The sequence below is a fragment of the Arvicanthis niloticus genome, chromosome 1 (genome assembly GCF_011762505.2).
Source record: "Arvicanthis niloticus isolate mArvNil1 chromosome 1, mArvNil1.pat.X, whole genome shotgun sequence".
In the NCBI taxonomy this organism is placed as follows: domain Eukaryota; kingdom Metazoa; phylum Chordata; class Mammalia; order Rodentia; family Muridae; genus Arvicanthis; species Arvicanthis niloticus.
This window is the reverse complement of record NC_047658.1, coordinates 163,986,254-163,998,720: the sequence shown is the minus strand read 5'-3', so window position 1 is coordinate 163,998,720 and position 12,467 is coordinate 163,986,254. Positions and strand designations below refer to the sequence as shown.

General features: G+C 40.7%; 1 protein-coding gene across 2 annotated transcripts in view; it reads right to left on the bottom strand.

The window, feature by feature from the left end:
• Positions 1 to 12,467, bottom strand: part of Atrnl1 (attractin like 1) — a 539,822-nt gene that overhangs the window by 97,242 nt on the left and 430,113 nt on the right. For both annotated transcript variants that reach the window (XM_034499803.2, XM_034499812.2), the window contains exon 28: positions 378 to 492. In XM_034499803.2, coding sequence (XP_034355694.1) covers positions 378 to 492 — 115 coding nt within the window. The remainder of the gene's footprint in view (positions 1 to 377; positions 493 to 12,467) is intronic.

Here is a 12,467-nt window from a genome sequence, read left to right as displayed (position 1 = left end):
CCTTGGGCTGGCTTTACATCCATGATGCAAATTTCTCATCATAGCTATAATGCCCATAAGCCACACATACTAGGAAAACAGAAGCTGGCCACAAGCACCAAGGACTTCTTTCCATGCTAGTGAGTGTCCTTATGACAAGCAGATAAATTACAACAAACTACACAAACACACATACATTCAGTAAGTGTTTATAAGGGGAACACTCATAAATCCCAACAGATAGAATGCACATATCTGTGTGACAGTTTATATGCTAATAAGACTTCATCGACATGTTCTGAATTAGATCCCATAAGGGTCCTGACAGAGTTGTTAGTATAACCGTTTCTTCTCCTCGATTGCAAGTTTGCTTACCACTGTTGGATCATGCATCATACCTGACTGCCCAGGGGGTGGGGCGCCTGATGATCCTCTCGGTAGACAGAGAAACACAGTCAGGACAGCAGCTCTGTTCCCGGCACAGGGTTCTATGGCTATTGGTTTAGGGGCACCCTGGAAGAGAAAACCCACTGTGAGTTTCATAGGTGACAAATGTGGCATGGCTACTTCCTTTGAATTTCCTCTGTCCTTCAGTGATCAAACCTGCATCCCTACTTGCATCCCCTGAACCTGTAGATGTGTGATTGGCCCTCCTGTGAATACAGCAGAACATTTCACCGTGGTATCCTAGCTGGTGTATCATAGTCCTATACATCCTGGTTACTTTCCCTCCTTTGTTGCTTTTATTAGTGATGAGCTACATAGCCACATTTACCATATATGTAAGGGAGCACAATTCCAAGCATCCCACTGACACATCTTTTTAAAAATTACTTCTATGTGTGCATGTTTAATACAGCAGTGACATTATTGCTAAAGTCAAGCGGGTTACGATCACTCCATTGTCTACATGTTTAGCAATATTTTAGTATACAATAGAGCATTATTAAATCCAGCCTTCCTGCTGTACAACAGGCCTCCAGATTCATCCACCTTAACCAGCTAGGTTTACAACCATTACCCCGCATCTTCTTCTCTATCCCTCCCTGACTTGGTGACTATGTCTCTGCTCTTTGATTCTGTGCATTTGTCTTAAGAAAACTCCATTTTTAAGTGAGAGCTCACATAGGCATATCTTTAAAATTACCTAAGTAATCGTATGTAATACATATGTAATAACTGTCCATCATACACTTGCATAAATAAAAAGGGCAGATATAAGGTTACTATGTAAAAACTGCTAATGAGGGCATTGCACTAATGTTTCACTAGGGATTAAATCTGTTACTGCCTTGCATATATTGCCTAATTTAGTCTTATATGAGCCCTATAAGATGAGAGTATTGAAGAGGGTTCTGTAGCCACTCACTCCAAATTAAAATATTTTTGCCCAGCGGGAGAGCATTACGTCTCATAATGTAAAGGAAACTTACAAGTCTCAGGAAGGTCCTGAAATAGACAATTTTCATAAGGTCTTCCCCAAGGATACAAGCAGTAACAAATGCTGGGGAGGACACTGGCCAGCTCAGCTGCCTGCACTCCTGTAAGTAACTCCAATAAACTCATTGGTCAACTGAAGTAGGCTTGGGTAGAACTGCTATGGGGGCTGTTATTGATTCTCTATCTGGGATGAAAAGATATTTGTTTAGGTCTCCCGGGAAGTCAAGTCTCCCAGGAAGTCAAGGAGTGAATACAAACTCTCCACAGCTGGGAAGAAGTGAGAATAATGGCATGTGGACTCGGGGAGGTGCCTCTTGAGTCTGTGTTCTCAACAGTACCCTGTGGCCTATGTACACACACACACACACGCACACGCACACGCACACGCACACGCACACGCACACGCACACGCGCACGCGCACGCGCACGCGCACACACACACCACTACATGTACACATGTATACACTCACCCCTTCCTACTTACACAGAAATATGTACAGATTGTGGGCTTAAATATAGTGATTTTTGAGAGACTACATGTTATCAACTTAGCCTAGACTAGCATCTTATGCTCCATTATTTGAAGAATGAGAGGTGGGAGATGGCTGTCAAAAAAGTATCTCTGTATGAGGGCAAAATTAAATAGAAGAAAAACTCACAATAACAGGAAATGCCTTTAATTATCAGAACAAATGATTTATTCAGATGATTTTCCTACTGAAGATATTTGAACTTTTGAAGAAATATAGACATATGTAGCCATTCACCTAGAATATTCTAGAATATTGCCATTTCCAGAAAGCTTAATGAGGCATTAAAGATAAAATATGTTCCCTTTTATGTAAAACTTAGACTGAGATCCTGGTTACAACGGTTTTATGTGGTTATAAAGGATTTTTCCTTTATAGCAACATAAATCTCATGTTTAAAATTATCCTCATATAGACATATTTTGGAAGTTTTCTATATGAGGGTGGAAGTGGCCAAGGTTGGGAAGCAAAGGCCATTAAAATGTTCCAGGATAACGTGATTGGCCATGCTGTCTGACTTGTACCAAGCTACAGGATCTACGGTCTGATACTTTAAAAGCCTACATTTAATTGAACAGATTAAGTTTTGAAAATGTTAAGTCAGAATTAGCATAAATACATAGATATTATCCAGTGATGTAAATATTTAGAGAATTGCCTTGTCATATTGCAAGACTAACAGAAAAGAATACTACGAGTTTTCCAACCATATTTTTAGGCAACTGAAATGTATTTTAATTTAATAGATGCAAAATATATGTAAAGGTCAATTTGCTAAAATATATCAAGAGATTGGCAAAATGAATTCCAGGTTTAAATGGCAGTAATTTATTAGAAATATCAAGATCTCTATCACTGTTGCTAAGACATCGCTGATATTGGTGCCTCAGATAAGGCTGTCATTTTTAGTCTGTTTTCCAACTCTAAGCATAACAACTGATTTATTTTATTCAAATTCACTTAAATGACTTGATTATGGAAACTAGAACAGCAGAATTTGAATATGACTAAAGATTTTTGGGAAACCGTGTTGTTTGGTGTGGGGGATTCAGGAAAACAATATATGGTTTGGGAGTCCATTACTTGGTGCTGTTGCTAGGCTACCTTCCTATTTCTTAACACCACAGCAAAGACTGTAAATACTGAAAGCATCAACTGAAAGAAAAAAATTAGTGAAAAATAGCTGTATGCTTCTGGTGGAATATAGGCTAATTAATGAACACTTTAAATTCCAAAGTCTCAGCAATGGAAAAGGACAAAAGGCCTGGAAAACTGGACCATGCGACAGGACTTATGGCTCCCATAGAGCTGGGTCAGTAGAATTATTCTTACAATAATTCTCTCACTCTCACTTCTGTGGTGATTATATAAAAATATATTTTTAAAAATCTCTTTGTGTTAGTAAACTATGTAGAAGGATGTTATAATTCTACTCTTAAATCAAATTGGCTCCCAACTTGGTCCATTTTTAGCCCCAAGAACTTTCATAGAAGGATATTATTATCAAAGCATGAATCATTCATTATGTTTAAAATATTAGTAACTAGCCAGTTCTTCGACACTTCTGGAAGGAATTAACATAATTAAAATAAACTTGTGACAAATATCACTTTAAATACAGGATTTTAGATTTTAAAAATGGAAGGAAGCACTTTATAACCCTTGAAGTACAAAAAAATAGCAACACGCTACACATGATAATATTTTGGCTACCCTGAGGTTTGTCAGTTGTTTTGTGATAACCATATAACCGTGAACCACAATCACTTCACAATGACATAGCATGCTCACAGAAACTTGCACTGTATCACGAATTTTCCATGGCTGCCTTGAGAAGAGGTAAGGCTCAGGCCTGTTGCCTGCAGCACTCAGCAGCTGGGATTTACTTCAAGGCAGTTTCCTGTTGTGCTGCAGAGAACCCGTGGGAGAAAACACGGGTGATAGCTTTGTAATGAGCAGCAGCCCTAGTCTACAAAGCACAAGACACACAACACAGAACACACAACATTCACAACACACAATGCTCACACAACACTCACAGAGCACACATTGCTCACACAACACACAGTGCTCACACAACACATAGCACATAACGCTCATACAACACATAGCACTCACACAACATATAACACACAATACTCACACAACACACAATGCTCACACAACACACACCAGCCACAGAATACACATCGCTCACACAACTCACAATGTGGACACAGAACTGTTTGCTTTACTGAAGGGTTTTCAAACTATAGAACAGTTTCAAGTCATCATTGTGATGGGTCATAGATTTTACGGTAAAATCTTCCCAGTCTTTTGGCTATTAAAAACAAAATCTCAGAGAAGATTTGGGAATCACAAATACTTTCAAGGTATTTCTTAAAACAGTATGTTCTGAAAGTGCAATTGTCATTCGAGGCAAGGACCTGTCTTGAGAAACTGCTGTTACATGTATCTCAGCAGGTTTAGAGCATGCCCAGATCCCAGTGGGGCCCATCTCTGGAAGCCATTCATGGCAGCTGGGGACTTAATGGAATACCTGAGTTTCTTAGACTAGCCATTCACTTCACATCTGGGGTTGTGACTCAGAGATAAGAAGTGAAGGTTTAGAGTAGTGGTAGTCAGAGCTGGATGTATGGAGTCTTTAAGTACATTAAATTAAAGAATGGTTATTAATCAACAAAAAATGTCTGTGGGTCAACATGAACACGAAGACTGCCACAAGGGGTCTGTAGCACAAAACAGCATTCCTGGGCATCCAGGCATGATGCTGACCCATCTTAGAGCAGCTACACCTCTGTAGATGTGAGAGCTTGCTCCTCAACTCTTGTCACTAGCTCCAGAATCAGTCTCCCTCCTCTGGCAACCTTCTGTGATCTAAGACTTTTCCCCTACAGTGGTTATTTTCATGATCTACATCCTTCAAAGTGCATCAAGTGTCACCTAACTGTGAAGAGCAGGTAAGCTTGTCACAGGAGTCACAGCAAGGCTACAGTATGATGTCACATATGCAATTAAGGGGGTTAGAGGAATAATACAATACTGAAAATAATAACTAATAACAAATACTGCAGGATGGAAGATGCCTGCATGCTGCTTTGCAGTTAACATACATTGTTACATACAACTCTGCAACAAGCTTATGAGGAGAAACCAGCAATACAATACACAGATGAAGAAAAAACTGGAATTCAGATGGGTCAGCTGATATCGAAGACAACACAGTCATTCAGGGGCAGGTTCTGGATTTGAGTATGTGGGTTCTTAACTGAAATTCTAGCTGCAATATTGAAAGGTTACTCTAGGTTTCAAATATACAGTTTTATGAAGAATATATTTATAATATCCAAGGCCTTGCTCATCCTGTTAGTTGGCTATGATTAGTTGACACCAAATTAGGATTTTGGTTATAAGAATTACATGTATATACTTGCCCATTTCTTTTGAAAATATTTTAATCAATCTTTTGGAAATCTCACATATTGTACTTTTATTATTATTATTAATTTAAAATTTTAATGGAAAAATTCATACAATAGATTCTGATCATGCTTTTCCCCTCCCCCAGATGTTTCCAGCTCCCCCACCTCGTCATCCACCAAACTCTAAGCCTCTTCTCTCTTTAGGAAAAAAAAATAGATAAACCAAATCAAAAAGCAAAGAAACATACATACACACTTATACATGCACATGCACTCATGCATGTACACATGTGCACATGCACAATGGGCACACACACATGCACTCACACAGGCACATACATGTGCACACACATACACACACATACGTGCATGCACACACAGGCACACTCACACACAGGCACACTCACACACACATGCAGCACATAGGCACACACACAGAGCACACATACACACATGTGCACACACACATGCACACTCAAACACGCATGCATGTACACAATTGGCAACCATAAAGGGCACTATGAATGGCAGGTCCCAGGGTCAGCTTTGCCATTGTCAGTCTGTGTGTCACTTTCCCCAAATGTAAAGTGATAAGTGTGCTGAGTGACTTTTAGGGTCCTTTTCTTCCTTAATAACTTGTGATTATGACTCATGAATAGACTCTAGAATATCAGATGTTGCAGTACCTAGTACTAAGCCTAAGTATCGTGCAGTTTAAAATCCCAATACTTGGTAGTGTTTTTTCCTGCTCAGGCACTTTAAATGGCCGCTGTAATTTAAGGAATCTTCTTATACCATATGATGAATACATCACATGGGTCTAAGTGGCTACCATCGTATGCCAAGAAAGCAATTAGAAAATTGAATGGAGGGATTGAGGATTAATGCGGGCGTGTTACACCTGTCAGCAGCAGTAAGTGTTGTGACAGAGAAAGAATAACGCCTGACAGTATTCACCAGCACTAATCTGATATACGAGTGAATTATTAAAAATGCAAACAACTGCACATTAATCACTCTAGCATTCACTCTTAAGAGGTGTCTAACAGTACTCTTATCAGACCTATCTATAAATATGAGCGACTTGGTATTTGCCGTTTAATGACTGCTTAAATTGATAGAAAATTTAGTTTTGGTCACACTAGTAAAATTGAATTAAATTTACTGAGCCTTGAATCAAGTCAGTGTAGTAGTTTGATTCGTAGCTAATCATATGTTGAATTCCACGGGATCGGCAAGTCCCAGGATTCCAGATCCCTAAGTCAAATTCTTGTACTTCGTGGTTGGTCTTGAAAATGGAGAGGTCGCAAAGCGTGTTTTTTACTTACTGACTTCCCTTGCATAAAATGATAAATAGAACGAATTCCCTAGCTGGCTCTATTCAGTAGGAGAACTCACAGTGACAAAATAAATTAAGCTGATGGACAGCCTCAGAAGCTGGGCTAAACCATCCCAGAAGTCAATTCAGAGACTGCCTGAGGGAGCAGGTAAAGGGAGAAGACAGCATTTACAAAGTGGTCAGGTGCTCTGAAGGATCCAGCTGTCAATCACTTCCACACAGTAGCAAGTATTTCCCTTTGAGGAAGCATCTCCATGTATCCCTGTTCTAATAAGACATATACACACATTCAAAACCATTCATGTACGCTGAAGACTTAAATCTGTAGGAGTCTGTGTTGTTTAACTGGACTCTGCTTTTAACTATGTATCTGGCAGGGGCTCGGGAGTGAGGAGGCTTAGGCGTGCAAGCAGCTCCTTTACCACCTGCTTCTCTAGGAGTTTGGAAGCCAGAAGGGAAATGATGACAAGCCCAGTCTCATGCTTTGTCTAATTGGTTAATAACTATAGATGCTGATTCTTTAAAAATTAATTCCTAGTAGTATTTTTCAAGAACTTGACATGGAGTATCTCTGAGATAATTTTCTTAAGTGGAATTTTAATAATCTATATTCTTCTCAGCAGCTCGGTACAAAAGTAATTTAACCACTATGTTTCACATGTAAATTTGAAAATGGTGACTATTATTCCCGGCCTTGAGAGGCAGTGCTAAATGAGACACAAATGTGTGGGTCTTGTCAGCCATGTTCCTCTCTCGCTCAAGCCCAGGGCTGGGGCCTTTGTCAAGCTCTTCTGCCACCCACTGAGCACAGGAACCTGCCAATACCAGAAGACCCTTCTCACTCCTTTCTACCTTCAGGCCCTTCTCAAGTTTTCTTGATGGAGTAGTTCACCTTTCTTTCAGGGACCAAAGAGTCATGCTGGGCCTGAGAGGCAGCCAGCACTCTGGTTTTAGGCTGTTCTCTGATCAAAGTGTGAGCTTGGTCAAACCCTTCCCCTTGTCTCCAATGTCTGATGGGTAGGACGGAGCTGGACGCGGCTTACTCATGATGTTTCAAGTTGTATAGTTATTCCCAGACATACAGGAAGTGCTTGGTAAGTCACTTCTCCTCTAGCCTTAGAGTTAACTCGAAAGGAAGCCATTTGAGGGCAGAGTGGCAGCTTAGAATCTCTGTTAATAGTCTCAAGTGATTGAATTGGGAAATCCAGCTTTCTGGCAAGAATTCTGCTGTGGGGAGACAGGTAGCTGATGCCACACACCCGCTGGACTGCATGTCAGTGCTGCTAAGGACGGCCTGTTAATCTACACCGAGTTCTGCTTTTATCAGGTCCTTATCCGGGGGGGGGGGTCCTCACGTGCTGCATGAACAGACTCTCTAGCCCCTAAGACCACAGAGGTGCTTGACAGACACATCCTGAATAAGTGGATATTCATGAATGCATGCACATTGACTTCTTATCTTTCCAAAATTGTGCAAGGCAAATCTCTGAATCTTGTAGGAAGATGTTATGAACAGAACCTCAATCTGGAGCAGATCAATAGACAGCAATAAAGAAGTTAAATTACGTTCTTGCTATGATTTCTCAGACTAGTCTATTCTGAAGTATATTGTGTCGTTAATGTAAAATGCCACCTTAGGAATATAGCTGTCAGGCCAACTTTATTTAAAAGGTAAACAGTCGGTGTTGGGTGCTGAGGGGGCAGCTGATTGTAGCTAGGCATTTATAGAGGAGTGTTCTGTAAATGTGCAAAAAGCCCTGAAAGTCAGAGTGCCTTGGGGGAGTTGGGGGGCACAGGAGGGTGACCAGTAGTTTGTCAGAAAAACAAGGAAGGGTGGAGATTTCTGGTAGAAGGGAGAATCTGAAGGAAGAGTTACAATGCAGATGGCTTGTCTGGGAAATTGCTAGAAGTTCCAGGGACACATAATAGGAATTGCCATGTAGAGAGGGATAAGAAGCCAGAGAAGACAGGGCTCTTCAAGAAGCCCAGGTCCCTCAGAAGTCCCCTCACATCCCTCAGACAGGGCTGGGGTCACGGCCATGTTCTTAGACCGACGTGGTGAGGTGCGGTGTAGCACAGTGTATGCAGAAACCTTCTCAGGAAAGCGCTGCGTTCTGGTGAAATGTTAGGCTTAGTGCACATTAAATTAAAACATTTACTTCTGAAACTTTCATCATAAAAGTAAATCAAGAGGCACTGTGAAAACTAAGCGTCAGCAGAAAGACAGAAAGTGCAGATTTGGCAATATTCTTAATGAGGAATCAAATGTTAATAGATCCAGCATAATAAATGACTTTCTGCTATGATTATTACACCGATCACAACCTATTATAAGTAAGAAGAACATGGTCAAAACTCTGAATGAAAGAGCTTACTTAACTCATATAGAAGCACGTGTCAGCACTGTAGAGTAAGACTTGCCTGGACCCAGAGAATGAGTCACTCTGCATGACAGTCTTCCTAGAAAGCTCAACGTTAACCCTACAAAGACCAAAGCTTCACTATTTGGAGCATTAAAAAAAAATAGTGTGGGGCTGGAGAGATGGCTCAGCGATTAGGAGCACTGACTGCTCTTCCAAAAGTCCTGAGTTCAATTCCTAGCAACCACATGGCAGCTCACAACCACAACAGGTGTGCTGAAGACAGTGACAATATATTCATTTACATTAAATAAGTAAATAAATCTTTAAGAAAATAGTGTGAAATGAACAATGGTTTCTCCGATTCCCAACCAGACAATAAAATATTAAGTATAATTTAATACTCATGCACGCTGCTGATACAGGGGGGTGCAAATGTGACTATAAGAGGGTGTCATGGCAGAAGCTGTTTCCTTCCTCCTGTCCTTCCTGCCTAGGAGCCACCAACACCATTTTGCCAGCTGCTTATTTGCTCCTTTTATACAGGCAGGAGAGACTCCTGCACTGGGCAGCAGCATGGATGGTTTTCTACAGGACGCACAGTGATGCACAGGCTGAAATGATCTCGAGGATTCTTCTTCTCCACTCTCCTCTGTTGCTATGGATATGGGTATTCCCTGTTAACACCAGTCCCAAGCCCATGGACCACAGGCAGACTTGCCTTTTTAATTTTGAGACCCCTAACAATAGAACTTTGAAACAATCAGACTATAATGTCTAGAAATATTTCATTAGACCCAAATGATCCTTTTGCACAGGAACCAAACTTATATTTAAATCAGACATGATCTTGGGCATATTATTTAACTTTCCTGTTCCCCAAGTTCTCCATATGGAAAATTGAAGTTATTATAAAACCCAACTTCTGAGATTATATTGAGGGTTATAAAAGGTAATACATAAATAAATGTGGCTGGCCAAAACCAGGTTTAAAAATGTTTATAATGGGTCAAGTAATTCATAAGTGTAATTTTTTAGTCAAATTAATTGATTATCAGCAATTTCATCCGGGTCAATCTCACTGACTCTCTTTCCCCTCCACTGACTTTGGTTTGGTCAGAGGGGAGGCAGCAAGGGGGCTTTATGTGTTAAGATCTTTTCTTGTCTTTCTGGATGCTTTTATCCTCTCAAACACAATCTCAATGGATGAGACCAATATTCTAGTGTCTTAAAGTAGGAAGTGAGTTCCAAGTTCAGACATTACACAACAGTGTGGAAGACAGTCAGTCATCAATGCAAATGTTACAAAGCCCTGAGGTAAAGCCTCCTCGAAATATATATGGCACGGGGACCTTGCTGCTTGCAAAGCAGAAATAGAAGTATTTTATGGGTGGGCATGGTTACCAATAGCTTCTTAGGTGTGTTCTCAATACCTCTGACTGGCCCAGGAGACCTCCTCTTGTCTGCCCACTTTCCATTATTAATTAAATTAAAATATCCTTGATTTTATAGGGAAATGGGTTTAAACAGAAACAGGTGATGGAAGATTTATGGAGGCAGGGGGTTCTTCTGTATCTAAAAGGTCATATGATTCCCCTGTGTGCATATATGTCATTGCTAGGCTAAATGGATCCTGCAAGATGGCGTTTGTCACACTTGCTCGTGGCCTGAAGTGTAGAATCCTTATATGGCAAGACTAAATATATTGAAGCAGCACTCCTTTGTGGCTTTCCCTCACATGATTTCGCTATGTGTTTGACTACTTCATCACCACTTGTATTAGAGCGTGAATAAAACCTTTCCCCAAAGCTGGTTTGTTTTAATCCCAAGGCTCTGATTTCAGTATGACTAAAAATTAATGGTCAGAGTCTGTGTAATGATCCCTACCCTGGTTTCACTCATGCTGCTTTACAAACTCTCTCTTGGTGATAGTAATTATCTAATTGATTAAGCCACAAGGAGCCTTCTGTCATTGGGCGTGGCCACTGCACACATCTGGATTAATGTGCCTTCTGTAAAGACCAGAACAGGACAATGAAGGTATCAACAGCATAAATATAGGTATCAAAAAGGGAGTAAATAAATCTTGGATATTTTTCCTTTGGTCTGTGGTAAATCAGATATACCACCCCTCTCCCCCCCCCCCCCCAATTCACAATCAGCAGAATCTAAGAATGGCCCCTTGTTTGAAAATACAGTTTTAACAATTTGGGTTTGAAAACTTCCCCAACACAGTCTCAGTTTTGAAACATTGATCCCCAGAGGTAAGGCTTTCAGAAGGTAATTAAATCATGAGGCTTTAAGCTCAGTGTTTTAACTCACTGATTAATTCATGGCTTAATGGGTTACTAGGAGGTGGTGGAACATCTTAGTAGGCCTTCATAAAGTGGCCTAGCTGGAAGGAAGGCCACTAGGGGTGTCCTTTTATGGGCATATTTTCTTGTCCTATTTTCTAGTCTCTGTGGCATCCAGCTTGGCTGTACCACATGCTCCTGGTTGTGACCTCTGCTTCACCCCAGGTCACAGCAATGGGCCCGGCAACATAAGTGGAGACATTCAAATTCGTGAGTCAAGTACATGAACTGAGACCCTTGAAACTGTGAGCCAATACATTTTCTTTCTATAAGTTTCCTAAGCTCTTTAGTCACAGTAACCAAAAACTGCCAGATGCAAGGGCCTTTCAGAAGCAATTAATTTGGATAATAATAATTAAAAAAAATTGTAGCAGAGTAGATGTGACATTCTCTTAAGAGGGTAGGCCACGCAGAGATGATACAAAGAGAACATCATACGTGGAAGAAGCCTGGCCCTGGAGAGGTGAGACCGCAGGGAATGGATGCTCCTGATTTGCAGGCAGCCAACTACCAGAGTCATGAAAGAGACTAGGTCTCCATTTTCCTTCAGGACCTCAGAAGGAATCAAGTCTGCCAACATGTTAATTTCATATCTCTTGACCCAGAGAACTGCTGTTTTAAGCTGCAAATCTGTGGGAACTTTTTACGACAGCCTTGGGGAACCAATGCAGTGTCTTTAGTCCCAAACCAACCTCTATTATAGGAGCTGGGCAACACTGCCTGCCTGTTATCTTCTTCCATTGTTTAGGAAATGACCATGTTGGTACAATCTGAATCAGTGACCCATTCACTGTTGGGGTCATTCAGCTACCTTCATTTGAGAAATAAGCAAAATATCTGACAAAAGGGCAAAGGTCAGCAGAGAAGCTCACAGAACTATGAGAGTGTTGTGATCAGCCTACAATTAATGACATTAATAAACTTGGAAGCCATCATAATTGTTTCTAAGAATGTAGGCACAGGCTATGTTGAATGTGAGGTTCCCTAGGAAACAGATTCTGAGACTTTGAGATGTGTGAAGATGGGCAAGCAACCTCAGGAGT